Raw genomic sequence first — 15526 nt, 5'->3', positions numbered from 1 at the left:
TGCTGCGCTCTGGCCCGTGGCGTCTGGCCATGCTCACCACATCTCTGTGTGGGGACTCGGGCGCCATGACTCAGGTGAAGGGGGCCCAGGGGCCCAGGTGCTGCACAGAACCCAGAGGTCAGCTGGTACCTGCCCTTCCATGCCAGATGTTCATGCTTCAATCACCAGCCAGACCTAGGGCCACCTGTGCATGAATTTCATGCACCGGGCCTCTAGTCTATATGTATAAAAGCCTAAGCAACTGTTCTACTCTTCGACCAGTAGCTATAATGGGCACTGACCACCAGGGGGCAGATGCTCTGACCAATAGGTTAGCTTGCTGCTGGGGTCCAGCCGATTGGGACTGGGCGAGATGGGTCGAACACACCTGGAGCCCTCCTGCAGTCCCTCCTGGGCCCCGACGATCGGCCCCGGTCAGGACAGGGCAAGATAGGCTGGACACACCCTGGAGCTCCCCCGCGGTCCCTCCCCAGCCCAGTCGTGCACCAGTGGGGATCCTCGGCCTGGCCTGTGCCCTGTCGCAATCTGGGACACCTCAGGGGATGTCAGAGAGCCACAGGCCAGGCAGAGGGACCCCACCAGTGCACAAATCCGTGCATTGGGCCTATAGTATATATGTATTTTTAAATAGAGTGATCAGAGAAAAGACAGAGAGCTTATCTAAAATTCTGACTTACACCCTAGCCAGTTTGGCTCAGTGAAAGAGCATCATCCTTCGGACTGAAGGGTCTCAGGTTTGAATCCGGTCAAGGGCATATGCCTGGGTTGCGGGCTCAGTCCCGAGTAGGGGGCATGCAGGAGGCAGCCTATTGGTGATTCTCTCTCATCATTGATATTTCTCTCTCTCTCCCCCTCTCCCTTGCTCTCTACAAAAATAAATTAATAAATTCCTACTTCTAAAAAAATAAATAAAATTCTGACTTACTGCCTGTTTTCAAGCTACCTGCTGATTAGTGTGATATTATTAATGGGGTCAATAACCTTTTCAAAAGTAAAAAAAGTTCCAACCCATTTTATTCTAGTGCTGGGCAATGAGAATTTCTCTTGCAATGAAAAGAACAGCATGAGATTTAAAAAAAAAATAAATAAAAATCTGTGTATTCACAGACACAGACCAGAGCTACAGTTCCTACATTAAGGTGTAATCATCCTTCTGCTAAGCTGGTAGCAATAGGTACTGTCAAGATTCTCGTAATTATTCTGCTGGAAGGGGGCAATTATGGAAAAAGGGATGTAATGGACCTTCCCAGCCTGCTGACTAACCTCTAACCAGAGCTGTCGGCCATCCTGCTCAGTGGGGCTGCTTTCAGTGGTGGCAAAGTACTGCATGCCATCCAGCAGGCAAGTCCAGGATGTCTTTTGCTTCAATGTGTCACCATACCAAGCTGGATGATGTTGACACTGCAGCAGCTGGGCTTTAGCAGCAGACACAATGACACAACCTTCTGTCTCTGCTCCACGAAGAACCATCTATACCAGAGACAGAAGCAGAGTCATAGCACCAGAGCCACCAGGAAAGATGAGATTAGTTAGAGGAGTGTACCATTAACTGCAGCTGGGTCTAATTCTGGCCTACTGAGTGAACTCTACTGGCTTTTAGATATTGTAGTGAGTGATTATCCCTGATACCTGCTGGAAGGAGTGATTTTTTGGAGTTCTATTCACCCATTCTTATTTAGAGGTAGGGGAAGGTGAACACATGATTATGACCTAACCCAGTGTCCAAGTGCTCTGGTAAAGAGATGATACCTGGCAGTTGACCAGCTCAATTAGGCAGTTTCGGTTATATATATCATCCGTCTGGCAGGCAGCAATGCCACACAACTGGTCACTCACACCTGACTCATCTTCTGTGAACACTACAAACTTATCCGTCTCTTCAATCAGCTTCTGCAACATGTAAGCACCTGGCAGAGAAATAGGAAGCGGGAAAAGTCACAGTTTCAAAGGGATAACATCCAAACTGATCTTTCAATTTCTCTAGCTAGGCAAGGGCTAGAACGTATTCTCCCTAATCTGCAACTCCAGCCCACCCCACTCCGCCCCTTGACCCCTGAGGGCAAAGTAAGGGTTATCATTTCATTTCCCCCTAAATTTTAATAAAAATAACAGATTCCCAAGAGAAACTATGTAAAGTGGTAGCATTTTTTTCTCTTAGGCATATCCACCTCTAGATTAGGATCTCCACAGCCCCCCCCCCCCCACCCCCCGTTTTGCTCCTTTATTTTTAATTCCAAATTATTTGAAATGCTGTTTGTCGACCATTCCTTTCCACATGAAACCACTCTCTTGCCATCAGTGCTATTGTGGTCTAGCCCAGGGGTGGGCAAACTTTTTGACTCGAGGGCCACAATGGGTTCTTAAACGGGACCAGAGGGCCGGAACAAAAACATGGATGGAGTGTTTGTGTGAACTAATATAAATTCAAAGTAAACATCATTACATAAAAGGGTACGGTCTTTTTTTTTTTTAGTTTTATTCATTTCAAACGGCCGGATCTGGCCCTCGGGCAGTAGTTTGCCCACGGCTGGTCTAGCCTCTCCTTCCCCAGGTCTTAGAAATAAGTATCTCTGCCCTGGCTGGTTTGGCTCAGTGGATAGAGCGTCGGCCTGCGGACTGAGGGGTCCTGGGTTCGATTCCGGTCAAGGGCATGTACCTGGGTTGTGGCACATCCCAGTAGGGGGTGTGCAGGAGGCAGCTGATCGATGTTTCTCTCTCATTGATGTTTCTAACTATCCCTCTCCCTTACTCTCTGTAAAAAATCAATAAAATATATTTTTTTTAAAAAAAGAAAGAAGTATCTCCTAAGGTCTATCCTTGGCATGTTCCTGTCCCTTTCTTACTTTCTTCTAATGAGTTTGTCTGACAGTGTTATGGTTAAAAGCACAGTCTCCAGAATTAGACTAGTCTGCCTCTGTTTAAGATCCCATCTCTGCCAGTTACTTGATTGCGACCCTCAGCAGTTTGCTTTAACCTGTGTTCAGTTTCCTTGTCTGTAAAGTAACAGAAACTATCTCATAAGGTTGTTGAGAGAATTTAAAAGAATATAGAAATGTGTCTCACAGAGTACCTGCCACACAGTAAGCAACTATTATCTCCTTTGCATGAACTCTTAGCTCTATCCTGTAATTCCCAAGTCTCTATCTCTAGCCCTAAGCTTTTAAACCCTCATTTCCATCTGTTTGCTAAACATTACTTTGATGTACTACTTGCACCAAAAACTCAGTATGTCTAAATCAACAACTCTATACCTTCCCAAACCTGTTTAGCTTCATTTTCGCTTTCCTCCTGTTTTAACTCCTTTTTCCAAATAGTTTCCAAATCTCTTATATTTCCATCCCCTCATCTTCATTCCCCCGGCCTCTACCTAGTTCAGGCCCTTGTTACTTTGTTGAGACACCACAATAGTTTCCTAATTTGTCTCCCCACCTCCAGTTCCTTCCTCTCCAGTCCTCCTCTGCACCATTGCCAGATTTATCTTCCTAAAAGTAAAACTCTAATGATGACATGTCTTTATTAAAAAAACCTTCAGTAGTTTACCATTTTCTACTGAATAAGGACCAAAAACTCCTTAGCCTTGCATGAAATGGCTTTGATGATCTACCTCCAGCTTTCCTTTCCAGCATCTTCTCTCACTCCTCTCTTTTAGCTACTCTCTATGCCAACCAAACAGACCAGCTGTGGGCAAACTACGGCCCGCAGGCCGGATCCGGCCCGTTTGAAATGAATAAAACTAAAAAAAAAAAAAAAAAAAGACCATACCCTTTTATGTAATGATGTTTACTTTGAATTTATATTAGTTCACACAAACACTCCATCCATGCTTTTGTTCCGGCCCTCCGGTCCAGTTTAAGAACCCATTGTGGCCCTCGAGTCAAAAAGTTTGCCCACCCCTGAAATAGACTGTTCACTCTCCTTTGAACACACTAAGCTTTACCAACCCCACTCTCTGTATTCTAGACAGAGATATTCCCTCTGTCTTAAATACTCATCTCCTCCCCAGTCCCACATGTTTAAACCATACTAAGCCTTCAAGGTCCAGCTCAAATGTTATTTCCTCAATAAAACCTTCCCTGAGTGCATTCCCTCCTTCACTCCACTCAAGAACAACTTCCATATTCTTTCTTTCTTGTGGCATTTATCATTTTTCATCTTGTTCTTAAACTCACCATGAACTTGCACCTGTCTGTACTTGTTATCCCCTCTCCCTAAAATGCCCTTCTCTCCTCTTTCTTCACCTGTCAAACTCTTACTAATCTTTTTTAAAAAATATATTTTTATTGATTTCAGAGAGGAAGGGAGAGGGAGAGATAGAAACATCAATGATGAGAGAGAATCTTTGATCGGCTGCCTCCTGCATAGGTCATAGGTCAACGCTCAACCCCTGAGATGGATCTTAAAAAATGAGTAAGCCCAGCCAGTGTAGGTCAAGGGTTGAGTGTCGACCTATGAACCGGGAGGTCACGGTTCAATTCCTGGTCAGGGCACATGCCTGGGTTGCTGGCTTGAACTCCAGTGGGGGGGCATGCAGAGGCAGCCGAACAAAGATTCTCTTCTCATCCTTGATGTTTCTATCTCTCCCTCTCCCTTCCTCTCTGAAATCAATAAAAAAAAAAATATATATATATATATATATTTTTTTTTTTTTTTTTTTAAAGACCCATCTTCATTATCATCTTCACCGTGAAGGCTTTCTAGACTTCCCTATGTTGATTTAAATACTTTCTTCTTGAACATTCTTACAAAGCATTTTCATAATGAAATAATAATTTGCATATCTTTATATCTACTAGTTTCTAAGATTCTTCCCATTTTTGTATCCCTAAAGTCTAGGGTCACGTCTGATATATTATAAACCTTCAATAAAACTAAAATGAACCTATGAATAAATGAGTGATTGAGTGAATGAACTAATCTTAGCTCATCCAGATATGACAACTTGTTAAGAAGCATAGACTGTTGTTCATTCTATATCTATCACTGAACCCAGCACAGTGCTCTGTGCCTATTATAAATATTTGTTGACTGAACAAAATAATTCATCAAAACACAAAACAATTCTCTAATTCTTTGCTTCTTTCCCTTATTTATCCTGTGTTGGCCCCACCATTTCTTCCTGATCCTTCTCCTTGCCATAGGACTACACCCTTTTATGCCCCATATCAATGCTATGTAAGACTTGGGTGGCCTGATATGGAAAAATAATGGTTTCATCTCTACACCTAGATGGAACCAGCCATGATTTAGCGCTTTTCAAACTCCTGTCCAAGCCAATGTACATATTCTACCAAGCATGTCAAACTCAAAAGCTAACACAGGCCAAATAAATGAGGCATGCAGCCTGCCCCGCAGGCCATGAGTTTGACATGCTTATTCTAAACCTAACCCAATGGAGTCCTATCTTACCTCCTGATGTCCCCTTATCAGGCTGTCCGCTAAAGCTGGGACTGCTGACAGGAGGTGGAGCTGAAGCACTGGTTGGGACACTCTGCTTTGGCTTTTTGGCTGGCATCTGGGGGTCAATCTTTAACCCCTTCAGGGCTTCAGTAGAGAGATTGCGTTTGAGTACAGCTGCCTTTTTGTAGCCATCATATAAACCAAAGGCAATGTCCCGATTAGTGGTTGTCCAGGAAGCCCGTAAATCTACCAAGTGCAGCTGGTGTGTATGAAAGGCAGGGTCCCCAACTCGAGTAGAGAGCTCCTAAGAAACAGGAAGAGAACCTCAGGGTAGCATGGAAATCCCCACCATTTCTCCTGGACCACAAATGCAAAAATAAGAAAACAATCTTGTTGAATAAAAAACCTGTTCTGGGGGAGATAAGAAGGCCCTAGAGAAAGATAAGGGGGGGAAAAAAGGCCCAGATAAAGAAAAACTAAGTGGTTTTAGCATGTACATTAGATATACCCACTGTATTTTAAATGACTCAAAGAATTTCAACTTAAAATCCTTCCTTAATTTGGGGTTGGGGGAACAAATAAAGTGCTAGGGAATGTTGTACTCTAGTTCCTGAAGGGCAATAGACTATCCTTAGAAGGAGAGAAAGAAAAGTAATCTTCAAAAAGAGCAATGCTGATACAGGTGATTCAAGTGAGTGTATGATAAAGTAATGACATATATGCTTGGAATATAGTTAGGAACACTACCAGGGACTTAGTCTAAAATGTATTGCTATAGACTGAATTGCCCGCCACCCCCCCCCCCCCCCAAATTTACATTTTGAAACCATAATCCCCAATGTGATGGATTTGGAGATGGGGCCTATAGGAGATAATTAGGTTTAGATTAGGTCATGAGGGTGAGGCCCTCATGATGGGATTTGTGCCCAGAGAGCTTGAAACATCAGAGAGCGTGTACTCTTTTTATGCCATGTGAAGACACAGAGAGAAGACAGCCATCTACAAGCCAGGAGGAGAGCCCTCACCAGAACCTGACCATGCTAGCACCCTGATTTTCTCAGCTCCCAGAATTGTGGGAAATAAATTAGTACTGTTTTAGCCACTCAATCTATGGTATTTTGTTATGTAACCTGAGCAGACTCAGATAGGTACTGATACAAGTAAGGTAATAAAGAGACTGTTTCAGGCGGTACCTCCTCTGCTGTGCGATTGCTATGCCGTTGGTAGGTGAGGGAGGACAGGCTCAGTAGGTGGGTCTTTGTTACCAAGGGATCAAGGCAGTGATCAGCACTCTCTTCAGTGGGTGAGGCCATCAGATGAACAGTCACCTGACTTAAGTCACTAACCATCTGGGTCACACTCCAGTCAGAGATGAGGCGCCGCATCACTGTGCCCGCTGAGGAAAGGAGGCATACAGAGTCCATGCAGACCAGCACAGAAGAACAGTGTGGCACAGAAAGAGAGAAAGGGAAGGGAATTGAGAAAGCAAAAAAGGACAAGGAATAGGCTAGGAGAAATAAAGGGGCTGTTTACCTTACCTTGAGGTATAAGCCGCTGAGTTCCCCGAGTGAAGACATGACCCTGACTGCACTCAATCTGGATACCCCGCTGCTGAGCAAATGAGGCCCAATAATGCACCTGGTAACAAGAGAACTTAACACTGAATGAAGAAATGGCACTGAAGAGATGATTAAGAGACCAGAAAAGAAAAAAACAAGTAAACAACGAAAGGGGAACAGAACTGAAGATGTCAGCAGGGATGTCAGAGCCTGACCTGTAGCTGGGGAAAGAGTGCAGTAAAGGAAAGCTGCTTGTAGTGCTGGCCAAGTTTCTTCTTGCCGGGTTTCAGGTTATTGAAGAGCTTTCCCCTACAGATAGGCCTTGTGACACTAGTCCAAGTTGCCCAGAAGTTTTGCATCCAGCGCAAGGTACTACTATATAGCAGAATTCGGGGCTGGGATATTGCTGCAAAGAAAAGGATAGACATTTCCTAGCTACAGATAAAACACAGAGATGAAGCAAAATCCTTCCTTAGCTCAAGTTCTAGGTTTAAAAACCCAAACAGCACTCAACCTGACACTAAATATCCTCAACACCCTCTCTTTTAGTTTTATTTTTATTGATTTCAGAGAGCAAGGGAGAGGGAGGGAGAAACAAACATCAATGATGAGAGATAATCGCCTGTTCAATATCCATGTGCCTACTGGGGATCAAGCCCCCAACCGGGCATGTGCCCTTGATTGGAATCGAACCCAGGACCCTTTAGTCCGTAGGTTGACACTTTATCCACTGAGCCAAACCAGATAGGGCAACACCCTCTTTTCAAAGATCCAACTTCTTTGCTTTCAGCAACCCTCTTCAAAAAGGTGCTAACCCCAATCCTCCCTTGCCCTTTCCCTATCCCCTTCCCAGAAGACTGAGCTGAAGTCCTCAGTGTCAAAGCCCACCCTCCCAGCTCTTCCTCCCCATTGTCCCAGACCCAAGCCTCACTCCCGCTGTGCTGAGTCAGATCCATCTTGATGGAGAGATTGAGGTTCTCAGAGCGGAAGGCCCGGTAGGAGTCATGGAGCTGGCCCAAGGGCACCTCAGGCAGAAATTCTGGGGCCCGAAGAGTGACGCCATGGTGATCGTGAGGGTTCCCGTGGCATAGCCACTGAAGGTCCAGTGTCATGCAGAGGTCAGGCAGGTGCAGAAAGCAGCAGTCATCATACCTGCCTCACAATAATCCCAATCTTCAGTGCCCCAGTCACCTGTAGACCCCTGGCTCTTCCCCACTCCCTCCACCCTGAGTCCTGTTAAAGCCCCACCATCTCTCCACTCACTTAGAGGCTGTCCTCACGTTGACATCCAAGTCACCCTTGAACACAAACTGACCAGGTTTCCAGTGAAACGACAGGTGGCTCCACTCCCAGTGCATATTCTCAGTTGTGTTGTATGGATCCTATAACCACCCCCAAAAACTTGGATCAGACATGGATAAAAATATCACCCTCATCTCCCAAATCAGTACCTTTCTCTCTTCCCCGAAATGCTGTACAAGCCCCAACCATACCATCCTAATAAGAAAACCACTCATCTGGACCCTCACCTCAGTAGCCAGCTGGTGTAGGTTTGCCTGTTCAACATCCATGTGCCAGTCCCCATGGAACAGAAGACGGCTCTTGTCCCACCATGGCAAGGGTGGGCTGGGGTCTGCTGAGGGCTTCGTCAAGAGGTCCACAGACTGGCCAATCAGTGTCCAGGCTGGATCCCAGCATGGACCCCATACCACTGTGTACTGGAAGATTTCCGCTGGGATAGAGGGGCAAAGGATACAGGTTGTTACACAACTTCATCCCTTTCCTCTTCCTTCACTGCAGAAGGGCCTCAGCGCACGTTCCACCCCAGCCATCACAACATCCCAAACCAACTGCCCTCCTCTACTTACAGCGGAAGTCATGGTAGAACTTGAGTGGGGGCATGTTCCTCTCTACTACCACATTACCCCATGGTAGTCCCAAGCGCAGGATTTGACGCCGACGGGAGCAAGGCTGACCACTCTGTTCAGTGCCCACAAGTCGACCTATCAGCCGCCAGTCACGGATCTCAAACAGGTACCGGGGATAGTCTCTTATCCGAACTGTTATTATAAGAAAGATACACACTGGCTATTCAGGGGACCGTGTCAGCATACTCAGGCATTTTCTCCCCTGCCACTACTTTTACCCACCTATTTTACAAATTCAACTGAGAAAAAAACAACCTAGTAGATGGCAAAAAAGCTGAAAAAGGGCATTGAGACCCTGAACAGATGGTGAGAGGAATAACACTGAGATCTAAGAGCTACACTAACCCTAAAGATGACTGAGTTAGTTGTTCCTTTACCTAAGTTAGCCTAGTAGTTTTGGGGTGAAATTCAGGAACAAAGAAAGGTATGAAGAGCCCACACCCATCCCACTCCACCCATCCAAAAACAGCCACAGTTCCCAATATAACCAAGCTGCTCTGTAATCACTCAAAATGCTCCTTGGCGCTCCAAGGGCAAACACCAGGGTCTGCAAATAAAGACTTACCCAGAAAAGTCTTGACACTGCACTTGAGCATACGACACCACTGAATAACATGATCTACTCCCTCAGCAGGAAAAGGGCTGCCTGGATCAAGCTCTCGAACCTGCTCTATCACACGTTCAGGCCCATGGAAGGAAGCATCTGCCAGAGCCACCAGCTCTAGCCCTGCCAGGCTCCAAGTGAGCAATGCCCTGCGCATGGGTGTGTTGCCATAGAGACGACGGGAGCGCTGGATGTAGATTTCAATGTTTTTGTGTTCCAAAGAGGCATAGAGCTCCTCAATTTTGCGGGCTGGCAATAACTCCCCATGCTGTTTCCGAAGGGCAGCCACTTTGGCATCCAGCAGCTGCAACCTTTTGGCACTCTCCTTACTTTCATCCTTCATTAGTTCATAATTATCTCGAAGTTTCACCTCAAAAATGTCATCCAGGAAAACCCATGAGAAGTGCTGAACTTTCAAAAGTAGATCAGGTGGGAGTGGGGCAGGGCTTGGAGAGGCCTGAGCATGAGTTCCTCCTCGGTGGAGCCCCTTAAGCCATTTCTGAACTCCCACAGCCTCGTCCAGAGTTTGAGAAAAATCATACTGATAAGGAAACTCCACTGAAACTGAGCCGAGGGAGAGGAGCCAAACACGGTTCCGGAGGGTCTGCAGCACAGGCAAGGGGTTCCGGTGGAGGATCATCTCCTCTAGCTCAGGTAGCAGCTGCACCTCCACCTCCTTGAAGTTGAAAATGCTATTGCCATCAAAGCCAGCAGCCAGCTCTGGGCAGTAAGCCTGAAGTGAACCCCCATGCCGGCTCAGTGACACACTTTCTGCAGCCAGGGTAATGAACTTGTCCTCCGCTACAAAAGCAGTCAGCTTGGCCGTGCTCACCTCTAGTGTCAGGTTTAGCAGCCGTTTTGAGGGAGATGTTTCGGGAGGTTGGCCTTCTCGCTCAGAAGTGGCCCCTGGAGTCTCTAGTGCCAGGAGTGGAACAGTCTCAGGAAAGAGAGTGGCTCTTAGTAAGTCTCGGCACTGCAGGGTGGCCAGGATATGCTGGTACAAGTACATGTGATCTGGGGGGCTCCAGAGTAAAGTAAGCCCTGCACCACACTGAACCTTTAGGAAGCAAGAGAAAAGGATCTGTCAGTTACCATGTCCCAGAACAGAAGAGATGACAGGGGTTATTATACATGCACATATGACCCGAGAACCATCTCCACCTAGAAGTCTTTCCTGAGTAACCACATTAATTAGTCCCTTCCATGTTCTTAGCACCAAGAGCACTTAAAAGCACTCACACTAAAGTTCTCCTCAACTGGATTCTAAGCTGTTTGAGAATAGAGGCCATGTGTTTTATTTGGCACCTACCAAAGTATATCCAGTATACACAGCACATACTCATTAAACCATTTGACTTTATGTTTCTGCTCATAAGTTATCTTTCAATAACTGCCACAATGTATCATAACCACTGCAACAATCAATTTGAAAATGTTTCATGCACATTTTTACTAAAATCTAGTATATAAAGTAACGAACACAGAAATCAATACAGCAAACTGACTTATGTGAAAGTATGCCTCAAAGAAGGGAACAGCTTGAAAAATAAAATGGTTCTGAATATCTAAGTGGGCAGAGAAAATTAAAATTCCAGGACAGAAAAATTCCTTTTGAGTTCCAGCCTCTGAAAAGGAAACACTTCAATTTCCAAAGGAAGTTGAAGTCTAACAAACAGGAAGCTATTCCACTCTCCTCCTCAGAGGGTCCCACGTCCATCTAATAGCCTGAGAGAAAGGTATTGAAAAGCCTCTGAAAACTTACCAGCACTTCCATCTTCCAGCCTTTGGATGAGCTGAGAGCTTCAGCAACATGACACAAGATTATGATCTTTAAAAAGCCCCTTATTTTTCAGAGCTATGCACCAAAATATTTACAGTGGATATTATGTATCTGCTGCCAAATAATCCCAGAGCCAGAGGGCAGGAGCAATTGGTGGAAGTGTAGATGAAATAAATTGGTCATAAGCTGCTAATTATTGAAGCTGGGAATGAATACACGAAAGTCCACATAGTCTCTCTAGTTTTACATAGACTTTAAATTTTGTAATGAAGAGTTAAAAATGTTTAGAACAAGCCAGGAAAAAAGAACACCAGGTGCTGTATTTCTCACAGATGAATTTTACATGACTCCAAAGACTGGGCAATGCTCTAAGTCTAAGGAAAACCCAATGTAACTCAACCTCCCCACAGAAGCATTACCTCTAGAGAACGGATGCTATTGTGATAGGTGATGGAGAGCATGGAGAGGCTGAGCACTGGCGCAGGGATGTCAGGAGCCTTGCAACAGGGCTGCATCTTCTCTGTGACTGACTTCACCAGTGTAAGCACAAGCCCTTGGATACCCACAGTGGAGGTTTCAGCACTTCCCAGGACAGTCAGTGTGTCCAGTCGGACCTCTGAAGCACCTAACATCCAGAAACCATGTCAGCCTTGATTCTCAGCTCTCAAATGGCAACTTCAGTCCTCACTCTCCTTTGTTACTTATTCTCTTCACTCTAGTTGTCTTTATTCCCCACACCTCCCTAACTTCGTTTCTCATGTTTAAGGGAAAATTTCCCTTTCCAATCTTAACCTAAACTTCTGGCAAGGCCAAAGAAGTTCCCTAACTCCTACAAATTGCCCAGAAATACATCAGTTACTAAACACACAAGGAAAAAAAAGAAAACAAATAAACAAACACTACATGCATCTCATTCTCTTGATCAGACATCAAGGCTGTCTTTTTCTTACATATCTTGCTTAATAATTGCCTTTTATAAGCCCTTAAGAAATACCAAGAAACGTAATTCCAGCATTTCATCCTCTAATTCAGAAAAATTCCAAATAATAAGCTTCATTAAATTAGAAGGAACAGGTTGAATCTGCATAATGTGCTTAGGTTATAAACTACCCACTTTGGTATAGACTCCCTGTCCTACTTACCAACGAGGGCAGAAAGGGTGAACAAGTTCATGTCCTCCACCTTCAAGTCCACCTTCCACAGTAATGACACAGACTCCCCGAATGAAGATTCTCTAGAGACTGACTTCCCAGATTGTGGGCCCATCAAGGATAAGATCCGAGAGAGACACTGGGCACAGGTGTCTGATGTTTCTACCTGCAGTCCTCGGATGGTACAATCAAGAAAGAGGGTATCCGACTGGGTGCTGGACAGGCTGAGAGGCTGATTATAGCTACCCTGGAAAAGCAGCAGAGGGACTCCATTAGGAGCATGCAGACACAGTTCTGTAATGCCCTAACGCATTGCTTGCTGCCAAAAAGGTGCTACATGCTGTAAAGCAGGGCAGGATGAGGAAACTGCATGGGCCCCTGTTCACCTACCTGTAGTGTGAAAGAGTCCAGGACAAGTGCCTCACCCCAAACATGCATATTGGGTGGGTGGGGTGCCCGCTGAATGTGAGAGTCACTGCCCACCCGCCAGCAGAGGTGGTCCACAGTTAGGATGCCCCGTTGATGGATACTCTGTGGCCGCAGATGCTGATAATCTAAACAAAGAAGGCAGGAGAGAGGCATTCCGTGGAGCCACTGTGGCCATCAATTGGGTCCAGCTCCACTAATGGACAGGTCTTGTTCCTTTTACATCCCAGAGCTTACCCAGAGAAATGGAATTGAATCCCAAGGCAAAGGGCGGTGTATCTCCAAGCTGAATGGAAATGTTGACATTGGAGATGGAAGTGCTAAAGATGATGGGAGCCAGGATTTGGGGGAAAGTTCTGTACAGGGATAAGACATCATTGTTTAATAAAGAAAGAATTGCAGCTTCCTATCATGGAAGCTCTCAAAAATCAGTGTGAGTTTTGTTGTGATTTTTAGAAACTGATGCAACTTGAAAATAAAAAACTAAACTAGTGAGTTCAGTGCTACTCCCAACAGTTAGTCTGCAGGAATGCCAGAAAGATATCAGGTTGAACCATATGAAACTGTCATTTCATAGGTCAAATACGGTGAACATCAGCATATCACAGAACTCAAACTTCTACAACCAAGGAGCATCACTTCCAAACTATTAACCGTAAGTTTTCTATGCAACATAATGCAAGCACTACACAAAGAGAGATACGGCACTGCTAATATGACCTGTCACTTTATCATCTGAGGCAGACAAGATACTGTTCATCATTTAAGTTCAGTTTAGCAAATATTTATTTTGTATAAGGTACTGTGCTAGGTACTGAGGACATAAAAAAAAAGAGGACTTCATCCTACCATTAAAGAGCCTATTCTAATGGGGAAGATATATAAAATAGGATTGCTATTGAGACTGGGACATTGAAACTGAAATTTAGAAAGATCAAACAGTCAAAAACAATTTCACGTAAGACACCACTTTAAATCAAAATAATCCATCTGATGAAATGGTAATTGAAAAAGATTGCACTGACCTTTTCTTCCTTTGCTTAAGAACAGATGAACTAGACCCTTGGGTCTCAAGTGCTAGCATGTGCATCCAGTGAGAAAATTCTTGGTGCCGGTAATGAATAATACAAGTGTTCACAACCAGAGAGGCTGCGAGGTCAATGGTAGTTACCTAGAAAGAGAACACCAGAACTATGAACTTGGGTTTTATCTCATAAGGCAATGATGTAGGAAGAGAACAGAGAAAGGAATAATTCTTGGTACCACAGTCATCATACCTGCACACTAGCCTTGAGGGAGTTGAGGCAGACAATGCGCTGGCGGCTCTGGGACAGCAACAACCCATCTGTAAGGGCAGAGGACAGATCAGAAGACACTGGGAGCAAAAGGTAAAACTAGGAGAGGGTCAGAGACAGGCAAGGAGTTGAACAGGTTGTCACCAACACTCAAAGGAGTTGGGGCTATTTTCTCTCAGTATGGTTTCCTCCTCCCGCTCCCCACTGGTATTAAATTAAGAAGGCCATGTGGCGCATGGGGGAAAAGAGTGTCTGGTCCTCCCATTCTCTCTCAGTACCAGCATCCCCACCCAAACCTTTTAGTAGGAGTTCAGTGCTCATCTGTGCCATATCAGAGTTTGCTGTGAAGCTACGAAGGGGCAGCTGATCCTCATCACGGTGGTACAGGAAATGCAACAGCTTCAGCGTCCAATTCAGATGCCTGAACCAGAAACGGACTCTAGCTCAGAAATATGTGGAATTCTCATTCTCTGTATAGACAAGCTCAGTGCAGCTACTTGCTGCATATACCCAGCATATAGCTCCAACTATCACTCTCCACACTTCTGTGGCAGAAGAGATCTCACCTCTTTTGACTATTCATGGACAGCACCACACTTGTAATATCCATTTTCACCTTCACCTGGTCTGGCAGCCGCTGAAGGAGGTAGAGGCCAGGCAGAGTTGACTCAGCCACATTTTTTGTCACATCTGAAAACATGAATGAATAATACAAAAGCCATCAATCCTTAACACCCTCAAGTTTCCAAAAATGCCCTGTCCTCTTTGACCAAAAGCTCCCATATAAAATAGACTAAGCAAATGCCCAATGTTAGGCCAAAAGGCAAATATCCCAGAGATTCAGAACGTGCTGTAATTTGTTCCCCAGAGTCTAAAAAATAGTATAGGGAACAGACTGGTATAATAGAAAGAATATGGACTTTAGGGTTAAATAATTTAAACCCCATGTTTAATATCAATTAGCTGTGTGACCTGTCAAAATACCTCTCTAGTGGCTCTCCCTCCCTGGAGCACGCCCAAGCCTTTCCCCTCTCCCTCTTCTTCCCCCCAGGGTGTCACCTTTACCTTTCTCTCTCCTAAGCTCCAAGGGCCCCCTGATTTTGCCTCTGTAATTTGTTTCCTGAGTCCATTTCTTCTACTGCTCACTTCTACCTCTGTGACTTTCTAAATAAACTTTCTCTTATAATTTAGAAAGAAAAGATACCCCTCTAATCTTCCTAGGCTTCAGTGTTCTCACTGGTGCAATGCTGAGGATTTAGTGAGAGAACATATATAAAGCTCATAATACAGGTCTAATTTATGATAATTACCCACTAAACATTGGTTCTTTTATCCACCACAAGCAAATGTCCTATTTCCTCTATCCTCAGAGTCCAAGGCCCAGGT

General features: G+C 44.9%; 1 protein-coding gene across 2 annotated transcripts in view; it reads right to left on the bottom strand.

The window, feature by feature from the left end:
• The window catches only part of BLTP2 (bridge-like lipid transfer protein family member 2), a 29998-nt gene that overhangs the window by 11356 nt on the left and 3116 nt on the right, over positions 1 to 15526 (bottom strand). The window contains exons 8-26 of one of the 2 annotated variants that reach the window (XM_070394479.1): positions 14707 to 14830; positions 14437 to 14561; positions 14123 to 14190; positions 13871 to 14016; positions 13083 to 13201; positions 12810 to 12973; positions 12411 to 12666; positions 11688 to 11893; positions 9450 to 10545; positions 8825 to 9016; positions 8486 to 8688; positions 8220 to 8338; positions 7888 to 8108; positions 7172 to 7362; positions 6936 to 7035; positions 6591 to 6793; positions 5407 to 5701; positions 1750 to 1907; positions 1264 to 1470 (exon numbers count right to left, since the gene is read on the bottom strand). In XM_070394479.1, the coding sequence (XP_070250580.1) occupies positions 1264 to 1470; positions 1750 to 1907; positions 5407 to 5701; positions 6591 to 6793; positions 6936 to 7035; positions 7172 to 7362; positions 7888 to 8108; positions 8220 to 8338; positions 8486 to 8688; positions 8825 to 9016; positions 9450 to 10545; positions 11688 to 11893; positions 12411 to 12666; positions 12810 to 12973; positions 13083 to 13201; positions 13871 to 14016; positions 14123 to 14190; positions 14437 to 14561; positions 14707 to 14830 (4193 nt within the window). The remainder of the gene's footprint in view (positions 1 to 1263; positions 1471 to 1749; positions 1908 to 5406; positions 5702 to 6590; positions 6794 to 6935; positions 7036 to 7171; positions 7363 to 7887; positions 8109 to 8219; positions 8339 to 8485; positions 8689 to 8824; positions 9017 to 9449; positions 10546 to 11687; positions 11894 to 12410; positions 12667 to 12809; positions 12974 to 13082; positions 13202 to 13870; positions 14017 to 14122; positions 14191 to 14436; positions 14562 to 14706; positions 14831 to 15526) is intronic. The other variant, XM_070394478.1, reaches the window with a different exon arrangement.

The sequence above is a fragment of the Myotis yumanensis genome, unplaced genomic scaffold (genome assembly GCF_028538775.1).
Source record: "Myotis yumanensis isolate MYYU_CA2020_CCGP unplaced genomic scaffold, mMyoYum1.0.hap1 SCAF_16, whole genome shotgun sequence".
NCBI classification, from domain to species: Eukaryota; Metazoa; Chordata; class Mammalia; order Chiroptera; family Vespertilionidae; genus Myotis; species Myotis yumanensis.
This window is presented reverse-complemented; position numbering and strand designations above follow the sequence as displayed.